The sequence below is a fragment of the Bolinopsis microptera genome, chromosome 5 (assembly GCF_026151205.1).
Source record: "Bolinopsis microptera isolate Bmic1 chromosome 5, MBARI_Bmic_1.0, whole genome shotgun sequence".
Classification (NCBI taxonomy): domain Eukaryota; kingdom Metazoa; phylum Ctenophora; class Tentaculata; order Lobata; family Bolinopsidae; genus Bolinopsis; species Bolinopsis microptera.
Window position 1 is genome coordinate 18,368,165 of NC_087076.1, and position 23,414 is coordinate 18,391,578.

Here is a 23,414-nt window from a genome sequence, read left to right on the forward strand (position 1 = left end):
AACAACAAATGTAAGCGGCTACTAACCGCCTATAAGCCGGCTTATAGCCGGCTATAAAAATTGTAGCCGGCTATAAGCCGGCTTATAGCCGGCTTATAACCGGCTTATAGCCGGTCGGTGATCTACCAATTTCCCATTTAATTAATAGTGACTCTTTCAACAGTCACGATCCCAGCATGCAATACTGACCATAACTAAAAACCGTTTATATTTTGAAAAATAATGTTCTAAATACAAATAAAAGGCACTTTCTAAAACAAAAGATAAACTCAAATAGTTGATGATAGTTTGAACAGCGTTTGCAAATATGCAAATATTATATCTTAAGGGGGGAGGGGGGGGGGGGTACCAATGGCATAAAATGGCATAAATGGCATACGTTTTATGGCATAAATGGAAATTTTTATTGGCCAATTCTCCATTTATGCCATGAATTTAGGTCTTCATATTTGACTTTAAATTGGCAAATTATTATTAGTACTTGAATAAGAGACATGTTTCATGCTTTATAACGCTTGGAATGATCGTTAAAGATTCATATGACAAATAAAGAAAATAGAAATGTATTATATCAAAAATGGCATAAATGGCATACGTTTTATGGCATAAATGGAAATTTTTGTTGGCCAATTCTCCATTATGCCATTTATGCCATTGGTACCCCCCCATCTTAAGCTAAACTAGTTAGAATGAATAATACTTTATTGGTTATAGGTGGGTTCACAATAGAAATCACCAGGTGCAACGTAATAAGAAAGGCTGACGTCAGAACAGACCCGATATTCTAGCAATCAAACATATTTCCACTGATCAGGGGATATCGGACGTAGGTAACGGAATACTCAGAGAATAGACAAACAAACACGAACGAACTGGTCTTGAGGCAGTAAATTAGGTTTAGAGATCTGTACGCAAATAAATAAAATCATCCCCTCTTTGATGCGTTGTTTTTTCTCTCTCTCTCGAGCTCCCTCTCCAGCAATTTTATCGGAATGCAGGAAGAAGATAATGTAGAAGAGGTATGCGATATTCCAGTCATTAGTGTCTCCTGTAGTAGTTAGTGTCTCCCATAAAACTTACTAAGTTTCCTCTGTGCCTCTCGGTACGATTCCAGATTTCTCCTGTAACCATGGCGGCCGCTTGGCCAGACTGTTTTCCAGTCGCCACCCCACGACTACAACAGTGGTTATGGTGAGAAATTTCGTGGTTTACTTATTTTAATTATAGAAATAAGGAAATATAACTAGACGTGGTAAAGGACTTGTTATGAAATAGTTAAAATTTCTGTAATATTCGGAGAAATACTAATAGTGCTACTAACGACTCGAAAGAGGGGTCACATAAACCTAACCTTGTTAATCTGATGAACATCTTAAACGAACTGGAAAATGAACAACGACCGTACGTGGTTCTGCAATAAAATCAGGTTTTAATAATTTCCCTCGGGGGTAAAGTCCTCTCACCTTGTCACAGACACAGTATATCCCGATATGGTAGTGACAGGACCAGTTCACTCCGTCCCAAGAACTTGACCCGTCATATTCCCTCTTAATGTCCCGTCCTTCCTATTGTGGGTTACATCAATGTAATGATAGATCTATACTGGTTAGATACAATCACAATTTAATGCAATTTCTACGCAACTTTAATTTTGGCATAGATAAATCTGAATATCACACCCGATACCATATAAGCATATATATATAATGACAATGGGGTGCAAATCATGTGTGTCTTGCCTGAACTCTGTGGCGAGGATCAGAAAGGGACTTGCTGTCAACGCAACTGTTACCATAGCAATAGCAAGTGGAACCTGCTCCACCAATGTGACAGTCGTTATCTCCACGACAACCCTGGAGATGATCATAACTCAAAGAATCAAATGGGAGGTATAACCCCAAACACAAGCCCAATAATCAAGCATATTAGCAATACAGTATATATTTAAGAGGACAGGCATGTAGGTTAGATGAAACATCTGTACACTACACCCAGTATCTTGATTGTGCATTTGTACACTGTCACTATACACTGTATCTCAATGGTACAACCTGTAACTTAATGGTACACCCTGTAACTTAATGGTACACCCTGGTACGTACCATTGGAGCTAGCTGGCACTCATACCCCGGTACATTAGGATCGTCCTCCACCAACACAAACTTTCTAAGATCAACTCCACCATCCCTCTGAAACAAATCATCTGTCAAAAAGCATATAAACGGGCATATTATATTAGTCTGCATAATTCGAGTCAATTTACTTTACCAAATAGCAATTCGCCGAAGTCCAGCAACTATCTGTTGAAACTAGGTACGTCGAAGTTTCATTATACGCTTACTTTGTTAATTAATATTTTTAAATATTAATATTTTTAAAACAACTATAACAATTAAATACAATGGTGTAATCGCCAAATCTCACCTTGAAACCACAGCCAGTGTTAAGCATACCGAGATAATAGGCCTCCAGATTAATGGACTTTACGAAATGGCTGGAACCTAGATATCTGGATCGGAGGAGATCCCACAGACTCTCGTACTGTATTGACACAGGTTGATCAGTAAGATTGGCCTCCATTAGAAACGTCTGAGAGGAAACGACTGTTACAGGAACTAGTTTAATTTAGACGTTGTTAGCATAGTCAGCATTACATAGTCAGCTTTACATTGTTCGTATTTATAAGCTATATAATACAGTCTGACACACGTTTAAACCCGGTCAGCTTATAAATTTCAATAAACAGAGTTAAACTCGAAATTGAAAGTTAAATTACTACCTCCAGTAGCTCCTGAGTGACATTTGTCATGAGTTTAGCTCTGGTCTCGGCAGATCCTCCTTTAACCGTCAGTTCTTCGCTCGTAGCCAGATGTGCTACCTGGGTTAGTATGTGTTAGAATGGTTTGTTAACTGTTTTGTTAACAGATGTGCTACCTGGGTGAGTATGTGTTAGAATGGTTTGTTAACTGTTTTGATGACAGATGTGCTACCTGGGTTAGTAAGTGTTAGAATGGTTTGTTAACTGTTTTGTTAACAGATGTGCTACCTGGGTGAGTATGTGTTAGAATGGTTTGTTAACTGTTTTGATGACAGATGTGCTACCTGGGTTAGTAAGTGTTAGAATGGTTTGTTAACTGTTCTGTTAACAGCTGTGCTACCTGGGTTAGTATGTGTTAGAATAGTTTGTTAACTGTTCTGTTAACAGATGTGCTACCTGGGTTAGTATGTGTTAGAATGGTTTGTTAACTGGTTTGTTAACAGCTGTGCTACCTGGGTTAGTATGTGTTAGAATAGTTTGTTAACTGTTCTGTTAACAGATGTGCTACCTTGGTTAGTAAGTGTTAGAATGGTTTGTTAACTGTTCTGTTAACAGATGTGCTACCTGGGTGAGTATGTGTTAGAATGGTTTGTTAACTGTTTTGTTAACAGCTGTGCTACCTGGGTTAGTATGTGTTAGAATGGTTTGTTAACTGTTCTGTTAACAGATGTGCTACCTGGGTTAGTATGTGTTAGAATGGTTTGTTAACTGTTTTGATGACAGATGTGCTACCTGGGTTAGTAAGTGTTAGAATGGTTTGTTAACTGTTCTGTTAACAGCTGTGCTACCTGGGTTAGTATGTGTTAGAATGGTTTGTTAACTGTTTTGTTAACAGCTGTGCTACCTGGGTTAGTATGTGTTAGAATGGTTTGTTAACTGTTTTGTTAACAGATGTGCTACCTGGGTGAGTATGTTCTTAGAATGGTTTGTTAACTGTTCTGTTAACAGATGTGCTACCTGGGTTAGTATGTGTTAGAATGGTTTGTTAACTGTTCTGTTAACAGCTGTGCTACCTTGGTTAGTATGTGTTAGAATGGTTTGTTAACTGTTCTGTTAACAGATGTGCTACCTTGGTGAGTATGTGTTAGAATGGTTTGTTAACTGTTTTGTTAACAGATGTGCTACCTGGGTTAGTATGTGTTAGAATGGTTTGTTAACTGTTCTGTTAACAGCTGTGCTACCTGGGTTAGTACGTGTTAGAATGGTTTGTTAACTGTTTTGTTAACAGCTGTGCTACCTGGGTTAGTATGTGTTAGAATGGTTTGTTAACTGTTTTGTTAACAGATGTGCTACCTGGGTGAGTATGTTCTTAGAATGGTTTGTTAACTGTTCTGTTAACAGATGTGCTACCTGGGTTAGTATGTGTTAGAATGGTTTGTTAACTGTTCTGTTAACAGCTGTGCTACCTTGGTTAGTATGTGTTAGAATGGTTTGTTAACTGTTCTGTTAACAGATGTGCTACCTTGGTGAGTATGTGTTAGAATGGTTTGTTAACTGTTTTGTTAACAGATGTGCTACCTGGGTTAGTATGTGTTAGAATGGTTTGTTAACTGGTCTGTTAACAGCTGTGCTACCTGGGTTAGTATGTGTTAGAATGGTTTGTTAACCGTTTTGTTAACAGATGTGCTACCTGGGTTAGTATGTGTTAGAATGGTTTGTTAACTGGTTTGTTAACAGCTGTGCTACCTGGGTGAGTATGTGTTAGAATGGTTTGTTAACTGTTTTGTTAACAGCTTTGCTACCTAGGTGAGTATGTGTTAGAATGGTTTGTTAACTGTTCTGTTAACAGATGTGCTACCTGGGTGAGTATGTGTTAGAATGGTTTGTTAACTGTTCTGTTAACAGATGTGCTACCTGGTTAGTACGTGTTAGAATGGTTTGTTAACTGTTCTGTTAACAGATGTGCTACCTGGTTAGTACGTGTTAGAATGGTTTGTTAACTGTTCTGTTAACAGATGTGCTACCTGGTTAGTACGTGTTAGAATGGTTTGTTAACTGTTCTGTTAACAGATGTGCTACCTGGTTAGTACGTGTTAGAATGGTTTGTTAACTGTTCTGTTAACAGATGTGCTACCTGGTTAGTACGTGTTAGAATGGTTTGTTAACTGTTTTGTTAACAGCTTTGCTACCTTGGTTAGTATGTGTTAGAATAGTTTGTTAACTGTTTTGTTAACAGATGTGCTACCTGGTTAGTACGTGTTAGAATGGTTTGTTAACTGTTCTGTTAACAGATGTGCTACCTGGTTAGTACGTGTTAGAATGGTTTGTTAACTGTTTTGTTAACAGCTTTGCTACCTTGGTTAGTATGTGTTAGAGTGGTTTGTTAACTGTTTTGTTAACAGATGTGCTACCTGGATGAGTATGTAGTAGAATGGTTTGTTAACTGTTTTGTTAACAGATGTGCTACCTGGATTAGTATGTGTTAGAATGGTTTGTTAACTGTTCTGTTAACAGATGTGCTACCTGGTTAGTACGTGTTAGAATGGTTTGTTAACTGTTTTGTTAACAGATGTGCTACCTGGGTTAGTATGTGTTAGATTGGTTTGTTAACTGTTTTGTTAACAGCTTTGCTACCTTGGTTAGTATGTGTTAGAGTGGTTTGTTAACTGTTTTGTTAACAGATGTGATACCTGGGTTAGTATGTGTTAGAGTGGTTTGTTAACTGTTCTGTTAACAGATGTGCTACCTTGGTTAGTATGTGTTAGAGTGGTTTGTTAACTGTTTTGTTAACAGATGTGCTACCTGGGTTAGTATGTGTTAGAATGGTTTGTTAACTGTTTTGTTAACAGATGTGCTACCTTGGTTAGTATGTGTTAGAGTGGTTTGTTAACTGTTTTGTTAACAGATGTGCTACCTTGGTTAGTATGTGTTAGAATAGTTTGTTAACTGGTTTGTTAACAGCTGTGCTACCTGGGTGAGTATGTGTTAGAATGGTTTGTTAACTGTTCTGTTAACAGATGTGCTACCTGGTTAGTACGTGTTAGAATGGTTTGTTAACTGTTTTGTTAACAGCTTTGCTACCTTGGTTAGTATGTGTTAGAGTGGTTTGTTAACTGTTTTGTTAACAGATGTGCTACCTGGATGAGTATGTAGTAGAATGGTTTGTTAACTGTTTTGTTAACAGATGTGCTACCTGGATTAGTATGTGTTAGAATGGTTTGTTAACTGTTCTGTTAACAGATGTGCTACCTGGTTAGTACGTGTTAGAATGGTTTGTTAACTGTTTTGTTAACAGATGTGCTACCTGGGTTAGTATGTGTTAGAATGGTTTGTTAACTGTTTTGTTAACAGATGTGCTACCTTGGTTAGTATGTGTTAGAATAGTTTGTTAACTGTTTTGTTAACAGCTGTGCTACCTGGGTTAGTATGTGTTAGAATGGTTTGTTAACTGGTTTGTTAACAGCTGTGCTACCTGGGTTAGTATGTGTTAGAATGGTTTGTTAACTGTTTTGTTAACAGCTGTGCTACCTGGGTTAGTATGTGTTAGAATGGTTTGTTAACTGGTTTGTTAACAGCTGTGCTACCTGGGTTAGTATGTGTTAGAATGGTTTGTTAACTGTTTTGTTAACAGCTGTGCTACCTGGGTTAGTATGTGTTAGAATGGTTTGTTAACTGTTCTGTTAACAGATGTGCTACCTTGGTTAGTAAGTGTTAGAATGGTTTGTTAACTGTTTTGTTAACAGCTGTGCTACCTGAGTTAGTATGTGTTAGAATGGTTTGTTAACTGTTCTGTTAACAGATGTGCTACCTGGTTAGTACGTGTTAGAATGGTTTGTTAACTGTTTTGTTAACAGATGTGCTACCTGGGTTAGTATGTGTTAGAATGGTTTGTTAACTGTTTTGTTAACAGATGTGCTACCTTGGTTAGTATGTGTTAGAATAGTTTGTTAACTGTTTTGTTAACAGCTGTGCTACCTGGGTTAGTATGTGTTAGAATGGTTTGTTAACTGGTTTGTTAACAGCTGTGCTACCTGGGTTAGTATGTGTTAGAATGGTTTGTTAACTGTTTTGTTAACAGATGTGCTACCTGGGTTAGTATGTGTTAGAATGGTTTGTTAACTGTTTTGTTAACAGATGTGCTACCTGGGTTAGTATGTGTTAGAATGGTTTGTTAACTGTTCTGTTAACAGATGTGCTACCTGGTTAGTACGTGTTAGAATGGTTTGTTAACTGTTTTGTTAACAGATGTGCTACCTGGGTTAGTATGTGTTAGAATGGTTTGTTAACTGTTTTGTTAACAGATGTGCTACCTGGGTTAGTATGTGTTAGAATGGTTTGTTAACTGTTCTGTTAACAGATGTGCTACCTGGGTTAGTATGTGTTAGAATGGTTTGTTAACTGTTTTGTTAACAGCTGTGCTACCTGGGTTAGTACGTGTTAGAATGGTTTGTTAACTGTTTTGTTAACAGATGTGCTACCTGGGTTAGTATGTGTTAGAATGGTTTGTTAACTGTTCTGTTAACAGCTGTGCTACCTGGGTTAGTACGTGTTAGAATAGTTTGTTAACTGTTTTGTTAACAGATGTGCTACCTGGGTTAGTATGTTCTTAGAATGGTTTGTTAACTGTTCTGTTAACAGATGTGCTACCTGGGTTAGTATGTGTTAGAATGGTTTGTTAACTGTTTTGTTAACAGATGTGCTACCTGGGTTAGTATGTGTTAGAATGGTTTGTTAACTGTTTTGTTAACAGATGTGCTACCTGGGTTAGTATGTGTTAGAATGGTTTGTTAACTGTTTTGTTAACAGCTGTGCTACCTGGGTTAGTACGTGTTAGAATGGTTTGTTAACTGTTCTGTTAACAGCTGTGCTACCTGGGTTAGTAAGTGTTAGAATGGTTTGTTAACTGTTCTGTTAACAGATGTGCTACCTGGGTTAGTATGTGTTAGAATGGTTTGTTAACTGTTTTGTTAACAGATGTGCTACCTGGGTTAGTATGTGTTAGAATGGTTTGTTAACTGTTTTGTTAACAGATGTGCTACCTGGGTTAGTATGTGTTAGAATGGTTTGTTAACTGTTTTGTTAACAGCTGTGCTACCTGGGTTAGTACGTGTTAGAATGGTTTGTTAACTGTTCTGTTAACAGATGTGCTACCTGGGTTAGTATGTGTTAGAATGGTTTGTTAACTGTTTTGTTAACAGATGTGCTACCTTGGTTAGTATGTGTTAGAATAGTTTGTTAACTGTTTTGTTAACAGCTGTGCTACCTTGGTTAGTATGTGTTATAATGGTTTGTTAACTGTTTTGTTAACAGATGTGTTACCTGGGTTAGTATGTGTTAGAATGGTTTGTTAACTGTTTTGTTAACAGCTGTGCTACCTGGGTTAGTATGTGTTAGAATGGTTTGTTAACTCTTTGATAACAGCTGTGCTACCTGGGTTAGTACGTGTTAGAATGGTTTGTTAACTGGTTTGTTAACTGTTTTGTTAACAATATCATAAGGTTTGCCTCTGTTAGATTGGGTGCTGCCTGGGTTATTTTCATTTTTACCTAAATTACAGAACACGGTATGAGAGTTTGACACGAATTTTCATACCTACGGCTAATTTTTTAAACATCATTCAGGAAATGAACATTATTTACCTTTTTTTTTCTTCTTATTTTTTAAAAAGTGAGTCGAGGAAAATGATTTTTACTGCTTTACTATGAGATGAGACATAAATATTGGAAGAACGATCTCCAAACAGCGATATTGGAGATAATTAACGACTTCCACGCTCAGCTTAAGTGTAGTTTTGCAGCGGCATGTTTATATTAGATCAAGGAAATTGTAATTTTATTTACTCTAATTAACCCGGACATTCAGTGGAATTGCAGACAAATATTTGGTATTAACTCTAACTTGATCAGTAAAACAAACAGGTCAGTCTGATTGCAATATGAGCTCCTCTAATACCTACGTAGGTGCTGGCGACTACATAGTTACTTTCTCTCCATGGTCACTTTTGGTCAAGTGTCAAGTGCCGGCGATCCGGTCTCAAAGTTCACTTTAACTTCATATTAGAGGACTCTAACCTACAAATTCACATATTTTAAGGTTTAGACAATGACATTTCCAAGTTCAGCGACTATAATTACTGTACGAGTGCACAGTCACACTGATTGCTGCAGTAAAGAAATGCGTCGGAAATTGCATTATTGCATTATTGTCTGCTGGGCAGAAGTTCTGAGAACTGAGAATACTTCTTTAACTGAGAATGCTGGAGTTGGAGAATGGACACGCGTTGTGAAAGCCACCGTAAGGGAGGCTTACTGTCGACGCCGACCAATCAAAAGAAGAACTGAGAATGCTGAGAATACTTCTTTCAACTTTTCGAATTAAAGTCATGCACTAGCATTCCTTACACTAACATTCTTTACACTAGCATTGTTGACACTATTTTCTGTGTCTTAGTACGTACAGTACCGCTCTGGTGAACAAAATTTATGAGCTAAAATACACATAAAAGTACACAAGGTTAATATTGGTCCATAATGAGAGCAATACAATTTGTGTTAACGCAGCAATAGATAAACTGGGTGAGTGCGATATTTACCTTTGCGTAATCCTCAGCTGTAAAGTTGGAGCAGTACTTAAGTTTGAGGTCTTTCACAGTTGAGCAAACCTGAATAGACTCTTGTGAAATAGAAATTTAAAAAACGTCCCTTGCAAAACGATGATTATATTAATATCTTACAGTTAAGGATGACTATGAAGTCGTAGTATATCATAATGTCTTACAATTATTCATTTAAGTTCGATTAAATAACCTTGCAGAGGAACTGCGCGGATGAGATCTTCTCACTTGACTTTGAGAAAATGTACCGAGTCAGTTTAGATCCGTGTGAAACTCTCTTAGTCACGTGAGAGCCGTAAGTTTTTAAAAACGCATCGTACATGTACCAGCTGCTTGACTTATCTGGATCATCTATCTGTAAAAAGTCAAACCAATGAGCGGCGACAATTTCAAAATAATTAAGTAAGTTTGGAATAAAAATTGATTTTAAGCAGGTGTAATGTTTTTGAATAACATATATTATAATAATAATATAGTAATATACATTATAACGAATGTTACCTTTGCAGGGAGACTCTCGAATGCTGCCACGAACTCGTCGTCCAGTGGAACAGAAGTTAAACAATCCTGAGGATTGGGGAACAGAGTTCAAGTTCAATGTGTTTGATAAACCATAAGTATAGACTTCAGAGAAACACGATACGACTTAGTAAGATTTATGATGTTCAGCATCTTTTTAATCTAATTTATTGATAATAATAGTTGAATAATATTAATAGTTGAATTTAAATAATATTTCAATTAGAATTTAAATAATATTTCAATTAGAATTTCAGTTAAATTCATCTCACAGGAATGAAGTCCCAGAAACCGGTGATAGCATAAACGTCCAGACTCATTCCTTTAACATCCAGAGTTTCACTGTCTATAGAATTACTGGCTGATTGAATTGATGCACCAAGAGTGAACCCGTCTGTTACTTCGCCGGAAAGCGAGCTTTCTACACCCATCTTACTGAAAAAATTAGATTTATAATTCTGAAATTCGAACACAGCGTCATCAATATTTGGGGACTGGGGACCCCAGGCTATCGTGTTCATAAACATGGAGAATAGAGATTAGGCGGGATAGTCAATAGCGGTTCGGCGGAATGACAGGCTGAGCGTTGCCCAGTAACGTCATCAATACTTTGCGTTGCGGGATATATATAGATAATCCATTTATCACAAACAAGTACCAGAGAAGGTAATATCACATACGAATAAATTTGTTCGTTGGAAGTGAAAGTAATTACTAATCACCAGGAAACCAAATCCGTTTATTATTTAAATGATGATTTAAAAGTTTACCTGTAAAACGATTTTGTGTTTTCGAAGAATGTTTTTTCTTCCCTGTTGACAAGAGATGGAACAGGTTTAATGCACTCAGGTGGCACAGCCTCGAACACACTCTTCCCTGCGAGAAGTTTAGAAGTAAATCTTAAGAAAAACATGACGATGTCTAAAATCAGAAAATCTGTCCACAAAGGCTGAGAGAAATCAGAACTATTTAATAAATTATCTAATAAATTATCTATCATGTCATAAAACGAACCGTAACCGTTGTCCTCGACCAGAGAAAGAGCGGGAAGGTAAAATCCTTGTCCCAGACCAGTGGAGTCCGCAGACACTGCGCTCATCAGGAACGCAAGACTAATTGTTATCACGAGCATCCTTGATTTTCTTAATTTAAAATAAGAATGAAATTAACAAATTTTATCGAGGCATGGCTGACTTAGAAACTCAAAACCTTCAAATTTTATGAATGTTGGGGTACGTATATATCAAAATAATCGATGAACATCGATCTTTAAAGTCGCAGAAGAGTCAAGGTTATATAACATAAAACAAATACAGAGGGATGTGCTTTTGATTTTTGAAAAGCAAGCAAAAATATATCACGAGCTCACCTTGTGACCTGATAAGATACGGTAACATGACTCTAGTTTCCTATGTTCTCAACTCACGATTTAACATCACGTTACTGCGTTCAGATTGCATGTTCGCTTTTTACAGAGTCACGCTGAAAGCATTATCTCTCGTGAATATAATAACGTTACACTCCCAAAAATTGACGTACACGGTACGTGAATTTCGGAGACAAGTTTTTTTTATCTGAGAAAAACAGAAATTATCTCGTTTAAAAAAGAAGGTACGTGCAACGACCATTACAGTACCCTATGCAGCCTTCTTATTTAAGATCATTTATGGAATTGAATTATATATCATTCTATGTAGAAAATGGAAAAACCCTTGAGTAATTCTCTATTTTATGCCATTGCCCCCCCCCCCCCCACCCACCCCCGTCACGTTGGAAGCATCATCTCTCGTGAATTTAATAACGTTACAATTCCAAAAATTGACGTACACGGTACGTGAATTTCGGAGAAAAATATTTTTTTTAGAAATTATCTTGTATTAAAAAAGAAGACACGTTCAACTGCAACCTTACTGCCACCCTGACGACCATTACTGTTTACAGTATCATGTGCAGTGTGCACTGTGCAGCCTTCTTATTTACAATCATTTATGGAACTGAATTAGATATGATTCATCAAGTCAAATCCCATTCCCTGTTTAAATGAAAAACAATATGTTATTGATAAACGATGAAGAATGAGGATATATGTATGATTGGTTGACTGAATGGATTATGACATAATAATGATTTATCACTTGAGTAATTATGTAAATTAATGTTTTTTTGAAATTCAAGATAAACTGGATAACTCATATAGTATATGAATTGTTTTAATTAGTAATTAAGATCACCAATTATTTTTATAGTTAATTGATTATGGACACGTTTTTTTAAAAAAGGTGGTGTTTTGCTGATTTTACCTTTTTAAAAGTAGAGTGCACAAAATGAGGAAAAAGTCACAATGCTTTTTAAAGTGCAACCATAGATTTGTACATAGGATGAAGTGAAAATATTCAGCAGTTGTGATTTGAAAGAACGAAGTTCCAGGCTCAAGCAGAATATGACTTATAAACAATTAAACTGAGTGCCAAAAATCAGCAAACCATTTTAATCTCCAAATGACTAATTTCATTGATTTCGTCACATTTTGCCCAAAAATTGTTCACATTACACTGGTAGATAGAAGTGAGTAACAGTTTTCAGTATTTTAGTCATCATTAGCAATTCCAGTAGGATACAGAATCTAGCAAAAAGTCATTTTCATACATGAATACGACTGCTCTATTGATGGTTCTTGTCAAAATATTAAAAAGATAACTAGGCATGACTGTGTTTTTTTTATGGACAAGATAATGTTTGGTTGTGTCTTTAAAAAGTCTTTAAAAAGTCACACATATATCAGCTTGAAATTATACTTTTTTTACTTGATCAAATAAGTATCGAAATTTCAGTTCTCTTTTTCAGTCACCTCATTGACTTTTAAATTAAAGATGACATTAATTAGTCAAAAGAAGGCTTAAACTCTGTACTGCTTTCACTTAATCATGTCCCGAGTGCCTAAATTCAGCATATCAGTCATATAGATGAATGATGTAAAAAGACAAAAATTGTCTATTTCTTAATCTATGGGTATGTTAGACGTTAGTCTGAGTTTAAGTATCTATTTCGAAAAGTACTGTGTTCATAAAGGGGTCAAAAACAGATAATATCATTAGAGTGCCACTAATAAGCTGTAGTGACTGCTGCAGCCAACGTGGGAATTACCAACTATTGTAAGTCAATATCAGCATTATCAATAATCTCAAACCACCGAATTGTTTATGTTGCAGATATGAATCTTAGTTTAGTTGTATCCTGAGAATTTAAACAGCATATGTGTCCCGGAAATCAGTAAAAAGTGACATATTTAACAGAAATAGTCATTCTTACTGCTAAATGGCACTCTTTTTAGTCCAGAATATTGTTTGAGGGAGCGGTGTGCCTTTTTTTGTTTGTATGGCACAATTTTGTTGCAATGTGTGCCATTATCCAGCTTATATTATGGTTGGTGGGCTAGACAGTGAAACACGCAAATGTAGTGTATACTTCGTTAAATTACATCATTAGCTACAAAGGAATTAAGTTGGTTAGTTTAATTTGTACTAAATATACGAAGATCTAAAATGCCTCAAACAATCGAGAATCAAATAACCTAAATAAAATACACAAGGTAAATGGAAATGAACTACACAAAAATATAGCTTCAAAAATGAAGCTTCAAAAAAGAATTAAAAACTAAGAAACTTATCTTTCAACTTTGCATCTATTTAAACCCAAGCAATTAGTTCTATACTTCTCAATATACCTAAATTCCTCCCTATTTAATCCCCTGGGGTTACATTCTTTCAAAATGGCAAATTTATAGACTGTTGTCAATAGTAAAAATGTCACTGTGATGTTCATAGGCATGAATCGAAAGGGCTGATTTATTACGATCCTCTACTTTAAAACAGGCTCTTATCCAGCTTAAAGTGACTTCTTGTTCTAGGCATAATATACCAATGGTAAATCACTTAAAGATTTTGCTTTGTAAGCAGTGTTGTGATTACCTGCTATAACTAACTTAAAACTGGCACAATGAACTTCAAACATCAATAGTATGTACCAAATTTCCTTGATTGACATGATATTGTTGTCAGAAAAAGTCATTTCTATGAAGATTTTAAACTAAAAATATTTAATAATAATTATTTATAAAATGAATTTTTGCTGAATTAGAACACACAATATCGTTAGATTTTGTAAAGAATCATATTGATGAACCTGCTTATGCTGTCGGACATTAATTGTATAGTGCCAATATTCAGCAAAGAGTCATTTCTTTTGAATTTTTAATCGTGATGAATTTGACCTAAAAATGACTTTTTACTGGAAACTGACACACTCTTAATTTGATTTTCGAACAGAATGCTGTTTAGCAGACTTAATCTCGACAGTGCAGTATGATTGAAAAACGTTATAATTTGTTGCTGTCTAGCTACTGCAATGTAAACACACTCAATCGTAATTTTGTGGGTGAATTTTTACTGAATAGTGAATACAGGCACACAATAGGTTTTTCCTAGGTTACATTATTACAGAGTACAGACCAACGTTTCTTGAAAGTTGTTGCAGTTCACTCACAAGCTGATAAAAAGTATGGGCCTTGTACAACCCCTTCATCTAAACTCAAAACTTTACCAAATCAATGACTTTTTACTCATTTTGGGCAAGGTTTAAGTATTCCTACCAAAATCCAAATAATCTTTGAATAATTCTGAGACATATTCTGTATTTTAAACAGAAAAGTCGCAAAATTCAGTGTTTTATGGGCTTTTTAAAAATAATAATCCAAAATGCTGAAAACTGGCAAAGTCTTGTTACTATATCATGACATATTAACTAACTAATGAATTTTCCTTACAGGGGCAGTTAAGATTGAAGGCATTTCTGTGCAACACTTTCTAGTTACTAGTCATTTCACGTTCACTGTCAAAAGTATCATGGCACTTAAAGTCATTTTTACCACACTTAAAAAAACGTTTCCTTATTACTTAAAACTTTCCCGAATAAATAATTTCCATTTCTAATCCTAGATTAAACGTTTTACTTTTAGTTTTATCTGAGCTTGTACTTTATTTGTAACAGGTATCATCTTAAAATCATCATGGACACTCTCTAAAACTCATTGTTCCTCATGTTGCATCCTATGATGGGTAAAGATCTTTTAGTGTTTTTGGATCATATACTAAGTTTTATAATGATCATTAGTTAAAATGTTCAAGACAATGGATATTATATTTTATATTGGTTTAAAAACATACTAAGTATACTTCACATACGTATTCAAATTGTTGCAAAATGATTCGAAGAAGCTCAGCTCATACTATAGAGCGAAATGTTTTTGTTGGGTGCTATAAGTAATATAGATTTACGGCGGTTACTGGTATAACTGTGAACTGGCAGTTTTGTTTTCTTGGTCATATATATTATATATTATTGCGCCCTTAGTGTTGCTCTTTTCGCAGTGCTGAGTATTCGTTTCACACAATAGTTGGGTATTAAACATCATTTATTATCATTATCATTGCTAATATACAATGATTGTGCCCCCGATATCTTTCATTGAATTTTGTGTTCAGTTACTTCAGTCGCAACAATCACGAGTCACATGATCAATACGCTATCCGTTTCTTTAGTCTGAAACCACCATGAACTATGAAGACAGTCTAAAATATGCAGATTGCAGATGCACATCAGAAAGTGCTCAAGTTATCCGAATTTAGCACATCTTCCAACTGGTTAGGTGTTGTATGTGACATCTCACATCTGTCCGCCCATCTCTCGCGTGATACATTTCACAAGAGAAGAAGTTGTGTTTCCTTGTTGCACACCACCCGTTTAATCTGAATAAAGCTGCTGCTGGTTTACTGCACGCATCACTATTTAATTTAACGGGAACTGTCCACAACTCGACTGGTGGCTGACTCTCCCAACGTGTTGTCATCATTGCCACGCTCAGTCACTGAGTCGTTAATATTTCGGCGATCTTAACTAAATATGTGAAGATTTCACACTTTCAGTTTCAGTTACACAATCAATTACCAATATTTCACCTTTCCATCAATGGCATTTATCTTACTAGAATCATCGCGAATATCAAGCATGACTATGAGATATAATTATTTTAAATCAGTTACCTCCTACTTCCTAGTCAATAATCCATGATAATGAGACCCACGCTTGGTTCAAAAAGAGGTTTTGTTCGAAACTTTAGCTGCCTATTGATAGTAACACCGGTAAAAGGATGTATCCCAGGCTATTCACAGCTGCATTATTCAACAGAAACAATAAACCCATATGTATATCACGAACAGCAGCGTGGATAGCAGGAAATGAGAATTCTATAACAGTCGTCAGGCTACCCTTCACCCAGTCTCTCATATTACTGAGCCAGTACATTATGTTTCACCTTGCATGATCTTACTGTTGACAACTCAAGCTGTCCCTGCATCATTTCAAACTGTTGATGTTTAAAGTATTATAACAGTTGTGATATCATAGGTTTACCATAGTGTTTAGTCACTGTCCAGCACAAGTTTTCAGTTTAGTCCGGTCTTTTGTCCTGTCTATTATCTGTCCTGGTTTTAGTTGGGAGCCATGACGGTGCGGTGAAGACTGTTTTAGTCTAACTTTTCTGCTAGACTCTAACTGACTCTTACTGTCACTATATCATTACCATATGCGTGCTCTAAAAAACATCTAGATGTACCCAAATTTCTGTGCCGACAAATAATTATCAGCTGGTACTGGTAGTGGTAAACAATTAGTAGAAACAACCCCGGAACAAAAGCGACAAAATTTCGAACCCGGCTATTTCAATTAGTATATCTCATGGTCTGAGCGTCGTTTCGATTTCAATTTACGGCAAAGTCATACTTGTCGTCGGTGGTATGGCCACTCAAAAACGCGATGCCAAGTGTTCAATTTTAATTAATCTGAGCACCAGTCGTAGGAGAGTCACGGTACTCGATAAACGACGCTGATTGGCCGGAAGAGAGTCACGTGACTCACAAAACTGGCTCTGATTGGACGAGAAATCCGGTCTAACGGTGGGTGCACTGTGCAGGCACCAGTCGTGCTGTCCAATAATTTCAACGTAGGGCAAGCAGTGCCAGAACTAGGATATTGACTAATTCAAATAATTTTGCAGCATGCCTTTTTCTAACTTTAAATTTCACAGAAGCTAGGTCATTGTTTTATCCCTGATTTGCCTAAATTTTGGTTTAGTTTCACTTACTCCTTAGACCTATAGACACTTATCCTGTTTCAGAGGTTACTGAAGGTTCTTTTTGGTAAAATTAAAGATGGTGTAATTGAAGTAATGTTAAAGTAGATTAACTATGATTAGTATGGACAGATATCAGAGAGGGCATGACTCCCCGCACAATTTTAGAGCTCATCTTCTCTTATTTCATCTTGTATATCGTGAATGATTATAACTGATAGGTTTCTAATTTGCTTTCTATAGTATGACTATTGTTTTTTAAGGAATGTATGATTTTTGTGCCTTTAGTTCACTTTAGTTTCGCACTACCTCAAAATTCAAACCTTCTCATTTTCTAGAATAATATCCCCAGTAAACTCCCCATCTTATAACTTTGGACGGTCTTGAAAATTCAAATGACCGTATTGTCATCAGCTTTAAACGTTGAGTATTCTGCGGAATTAAATAAAACGTGTTTGCAGTTTGTGGCCGCATTATTCACACGTGTTAAGTGTCGGTTATAAGGCTGAACTCTCCGATCAACTACAGGTCACTACTAAAATCCTGCCTGAATATAGTTTCATCTTCTCCGCAATTGCGGTTAGGTAAGGCGGATGTATTATCGAACATATTGGCTTGAGTATACGCTAAATGGTGTGTTTATTACCACAACCATGAACATAAGTGCCTCACTTCGACGACCGCATCGGCTACTAAGTTGAACAGACTACAGATTCACAGCTACATTTTTATCACTTATTGCCAGACCAGCTTTTTATTTTTTTAAATGGTACAGTTTGATTTGATATTAAGTTCAAATCTGCATTAAATTTGATCACAGCCTATTTTAGTAAAGTTTGTCGACAATTGCTCATAATTATCACCATCACCATCAGCTTGGTAACAATCTGAATACCGGTGGCGGTTATTTTTTGAAAAAAAGCAGCAAACCTTCTTCCGTAAAGATAAATATAACTGGAATCACTTCTTCTAATCAACTTTGATCGCATAATTGAAGAGCAGTGTCTTAATTCCTACCAATTTCATCTCTACCGTTAAGATGCGAGCATTGACTCTTCGCTGAAAATTAGCACAACTATTTTCATAACATTTTCTTTCCTATGACTGGTCGCATTTTTAATTTTAGAAATCTGATTGATCCATAGCATTGCATGGGAGGGATCATCTTCATCGATGCCGGAACTCTGCTATAACTAAATATAAATATTCTGTGGTATAACTCCAGCCATTAACGCCATACCGATTTTGATAACATAAGACATCGCGCATCGGTGCTTGCAAAGTGAACCTTTTCAGTATTCAATTCCAATGCGCAGTTTTAGGAATCACTCGATGAAGCAGCTTATGAGTTATGATCGACTGGTCAATTTTCAAGTAACGATTGTATGGTCGAACGAAATACAGTCGATCCAGATTCCTTTAATTTGTAAGTGTCAGACTTGAAGCTATGAGGTAGCCTATAAGTATAAACTATAAAGTCTGCTATGTAGTTTAAGTTGTAGGATAGCTACCCAAATTTAAGGGTTGTCCCTGCTTGTTCTTTCCGTGAAGGAGTTTGTACTGTAGATAATTTGGAATTTGGTTAAGTAACTACAGAAAATAGGACATGGTACGTTCACATTTAAACAGGACGATTTCTTTAGAAATTTGTTTACATAATTAATTTTTTCCTTATAAATCCACATTGATATTTCATGGTGTATCTATTTCACCCAGAAAACCATTTTGCTTTCTTACATTTTCCAGCTCAATCTGTTCACCGAAAAAAGAAACCCTTGCACTGCAGTTGCAGTATGACTCAGTTTAATGTTCTATCATTAACTGTAATTTCTACTTGTCAATCAATACCGACTAATGTGCCAATCTGACGATCACTAAGTCATGGAGTCGATTCGTAGTAATCAGTTCCGAGTCTGAAAGTTTTAAATATATTTAACACGGCCACCATGATAGCTGGGTTGGGCCGTCTCTACCAAGTCAAGATCTTTAACCAACGTACCACTCCTTCGATGTTATGTAATTCTCATATCATCATTAACTTTCCGGCCATTCGTCCATTAATTCTAACTGTACAACCCCATCAGATTGAAAGTGGGTGCAATATATATCATTTCGAATTTTCTTTTTACTATACGCCCTGCAAACAGTCGGTTGTTGCACTTGCAGTTCGTACACATTTTTATATGTACATAATTAATAGTGTTAAATTCTCGCGCGCCTCTGCTCACAGTGCGTAGGAAAATAGCCTTTCATTGGGCCAGGAGGACACCACTTTAAGGAAACGCTAATTATCACACGAAATTCTGTACGGCAAATTTTAGTCACATTAGAGTTACGCATGATTTCTGTCGTTGAAATTACCCGTTTTAAGGTGTGGAAGCAATCGGGTCATTGCTAGTCATTGCCCTGCCAGAACTATGTTTTCGTTTATAGACCTATCTATTCAAGAAGTATTAAGTTAGATGTTGGTTATTTATTTATTTCTGCTTTCTTGACACAAATTATATCGCAAATAGACTCGTGTACCTTTTCCTACTTTTATACTTTGAAGTTTTAGTACGTGCACACTGGTCCATATGTTTTCCGCATTATTAAATTTTACTATTGCGAACCTTTCAATTTTTGTAACCTCTTTACGATTCACCCTTATCTGCTGATTTGATTCTAATTATGATAAAGATATACTTGTCTTTACTAATAATACAGTAGCATAACATAGTAACATGAGCACTGAGTATCATTTAAACTAATTTTGTACAATCGTCAGGAAATGTTACGTTCTGTCCTCGTTTCAACCATCTTGGTTACACTGGCTCTGTGCCAAGTGTCCAAGAAGTGCCAGAAAGCCTACAAAGCTTTCCCTCCTCCATCAGGTCGTGTAAACGTGCGTCCCGTGAAGACAACAGAGTTCCTGACCTGCAACATGCTGACTGACACGTGTTGTGGGGCTGTCACCGAGTACCACATGAAACAGAAAGCCAGCACTGACTTCACAGCTCTCGCACTCTCTACCATCAACGCTCGCCTCGCAAAAGTCAACATTGCTCTGGCAGACAACTCCGTCGCACCGATTGTTTTCCACCAGGGATTCAACGATCTGGTAAGAAAAGAGGGAGAGGTGACCTACAGGGAGCTGACAAGGAATGCATTTGGGTACTATATCAAGGACTCCTGCATGACACACGAAGAAACAGTGCTCCTCAGACAAAGGAATGGAATGTATGTCAAAGATATTTCAGATTTTTTGAAAGCTATCTACTCAGGATTGGATGCCATTAAGAGGGTCCTTGAAATCGTTTCAGAGTACAAAGTCTCAGAAAACTGCCAGATTGCGGTCATGAGGAACGGATTATACTCCGACAGCACATTCGGAATAAGTATGTGTCAAGTGTGCCACCGAGACACTGCGACCTTCCTACCCTGCCCCAGTACTTGCAAGAATGTAGCTCGAGGTTGTCTGAGTGATCTCACTGAGGTTGGGACCCTGATAAATGACCTAGCTAGTGTCCTGGACCAGGTTCACTATCAGCTTCTCATAAGAACAGAACGCCCTAGCTCCGAACTCCAGTACATCGAGGATGATATTAAGACCTCATTCGAGAGAAACCCCGACTTTGCAGAGCAGTGTGCCACTGGAGCTGAGTATACTTATGTTGAGAACGATTCTCAAGCTCAGCCAGCCAACTTCTCTGCAAGCCCTCTGAATCTTAACGGAGTCATTGAGTCAAGTGCAGATTACGCTTGTCTCAAGTCTGAGCCGGTAACAGGCAACTGCTGGACAGAGAGTGGTGTAACTGAATTAGATTCCAGTTCGGTGGCTCTCTTCACAACCCAGTCTCAGAGAGAAAATAGTATTCTCCCAAGACCAGAGGTTCAAGGTGATGAAGTTCTCAGAGCAGAAGATCTGGTCAGAAGAGCCACTGAGTTAGCCAAGAAGGCACATGCTGGACAAGACTTGTTTGCCCGAGATTACACCGAGGCCGCAATAATTCCAACAGAGAAGACCGAGGCTCCGATCATTCCAACAGAAAAGACCGAGGATGAGTCTGAAACAGAGGTGCCAGATAGTTCTACAGAGGAAGATGAGATTGACATGATCGATGAAATGGAGGATGAAATGGAAGAAGAGGATGAACCAGAAATTGAGGATGAAACGGAAGTTGAGGTGCCAGAAAGCGGAGAAGATGGAGAAGAAGATGACGGTTCTGAGGGAGACTTAACAAGTGAGGAGAGCGAAGGTGATGAAGTTATCGAAGAAGGAGAGGATATGAAGGATGAAGAAGAAATGACCGATGTTACTGATGGCACGGAGAACAAAGAAGACATGGCTGATGAAGAAGAAGACATGGAGGACAACACAAGCCCCGACAGTGGGAGCAACCAAACTGAAAATATGGATAACGACACTGATGGAGAGGATCCTGGATACAACACAGCTGAGGGTAATGGCGAAGGAAATATAGAAGTTGGAGGCCAAGAGGAGGCATCGACCGATAACAAGCCCGCAGATTCCTCGACGACCACACTTTTCGTGGCCAGCCAATTAATCTTATCAGTGATCTTAAGGCTAATATAATTACGAATATTTGAGTTATGTGATGATATTTGGTTTGCAGCTACAATTGCAAACAACATCTTTTAACAATAAGTATGTCATGTTTATCATGCGTGTTTTGAAATTGCCTGAACGATATTTCTAGTCGTAGAAACTGAGCTCAAAAACGAGGGATCAACACGGATCGACGATCAACAAGCTTTATAGCAACATGACAGCACTTTACTTTGTCACTCAGTTCAGGGTTTAGTTTCAGAATTGATAAATCGAAGACGCAACTTTAAACGAAATCAATATTAATTATTAACACGACTAACAGTGTGAATGTTTTATTTATCGAAAGAAGAACACAGTAAAATTTCTCTGACTATTTTAGTTTAGACAATTTTAGTCTAGACGATGTTTGATTTTTACATTTACCTTATCATGTATCATGTGAGAAGCGCTTTCTCATGGTTTTAGTTCGACAACTAAACATATTTTGATTGTTAATCATATGTTTAAATACGTTTACAATTATTGTTTTCCATGTTCTTTATGTTGTTTTCCACTGAGTCAAAATGTCGGCCACTGAAGGATTATATTTGCTGATGACATGTTGAAATTTTATTTTACTATATTGAATTAAATAAAACTTGAATTTTAGTTTTTTTAATAAATGTTTTTAATCATTTGTTCGATGAATGAATAAAAAGTGGAAGGCAATTAACGGGTGATACTCGTAAAATATTTGTTCCAAATTTTATATTAGATCGTCGACGAGTCCTCAGTCCAACTCGGCGCACGTCTTGGACTCTTGGTAGGTTATACACCTACAAGAGGGCAATAATGGTTTCTTCAAAAGGAAGAGAAAACTATGAAAACTTTAATGAATGAAATAGCTTACCAACCTTATTAATTTCCGACATATGAATAAGATATGTTGTAAGTGTAACTTATATCAAAAGTTATAAAAAATAAAACCATGTAAGAGTTACAAACCTGCTAGTAGTAGTAGTAGTATTTGTATATAATTGAAGGAGCTCATGTTCAACTCCAAGAGGTTGATTGCGTTGATCTCCTGGCTCCATCACAGCATGTACTAAACAATAGTAGATATTGTGATCATACATCTTTTCCGGCTTCATTTATTACTATGAAAATGAGTGGTGATACTATCAGCTAATAGTAATCAGTTGTAGTTGTACACATAGCTATTGCATATTGTGTCAAAATTAAACTGGCGTAATCATTTGAAAACCTCCCCTCCCCCCTCGGCTGATTACGTAATATGTGAACGACCCCTAATGTAGTTCGAAGAACGCTAATCCTCTTCACACCTAACATGTAACAGTAGCATTTATCTTGTCTCTAAAATTCAAATAAATTCAGTCGAAAATACACCGATCGCATTGTACGTGCCCATTTGACATTTCGACGGTAGATCTTAATTAAGTTCCCTATTATATGCTATCGAGGATGAAATCGTTTTCCCGATGTGATGTCAATTTGTTTGGAAGAGTATAATCATCTGACTATATTACATAAAAGGATTCAAGTAAGCAGGACAATTGGAGTATGTTTATCCATATAGTCAGTGTAATAAGCGCCAAGCGCGAGCACAGAACTTTTTTTCTCCGATTTCGATAAATTTGGTACCAAAAGTTGTCTAAAAATGTGAATAAAATAAATCCACCGTGTAGCAATTTTCGGAAAAAATTCTACACGGCGCTTGTTCGCCGCGCGTGCTTTTTTCGCGCAAATTTTTAGTTTTTGGCCTATAACTTTCACATTTTAAATTATT

At 36.8% G+C, this 23,414-nt stretch overlaps 1 protein-coding gene across 1 annotated transcript; it reads right to left on the reverse strand.

Annotated features, from left to right (window-relative positions):
- Window positions 1-673: 673 nt before the first annotated feature.
- LOC134816034 (DELTA-alicitoxin-Pse2b-like) lies at window positions 674-11,090 on the reverse strand. The gene is made up of 12 exons (XM_063824724.1): window positions 10,905-11,090; window positions 10,661-10,766; window positions 10,163-10,325; window positions 9,873-9,938; window positions 9,565-9,726; window positions 9,351-9,419; window positions 2,780-2,878; window positions 2,425-2,589; window positions 2,103-2,189; window positions 1,740-1,853; window positions 1,464-1,565; window positions 674-1,174 (listed from the first exon to the last, which is right to left on the reverse strand). The coding sequence occupies exons 1-12, from the start codon at window positions 11,020-11,022 to the stop codon at window positions 1,058-1,060; spliced, it is 1,368 nt and encodes a 455-aa protein (XP_063680794.1). The 5' UTR covers window positions 11,023-11,090; the 3' UTR covers window positions 674-1,057.
- Between the last annotated feature and the right edge of the window lie 12,324 nt (window positions 11,091-23,414).

Bases quoted from the DNA above. Each gene is read 5' to 3' on its own strand.
- LOC134816034 (XM_063824724.1), bottom strand. From the start codon at position 11,022: ATGCTCGTGATAACAATTAGTCTTGCGTTCCTGATGAGCGCAGTGTCT. The intron at 9,939-10,162 runs GTGAGATGAATT...CCCAATCCTCAG, and splicing joins GTTTCTGGGACTTCATTCCT to GATTGTTTAACTTCTGTTCC. The intron at 9,420-9,564 runs GTTATTTAATCG...GAGTCTATTCAG, and splicing joins CCGCGCAGTTCCTCTGCAAG to GTTTGCTCAACTGTGAAAGA.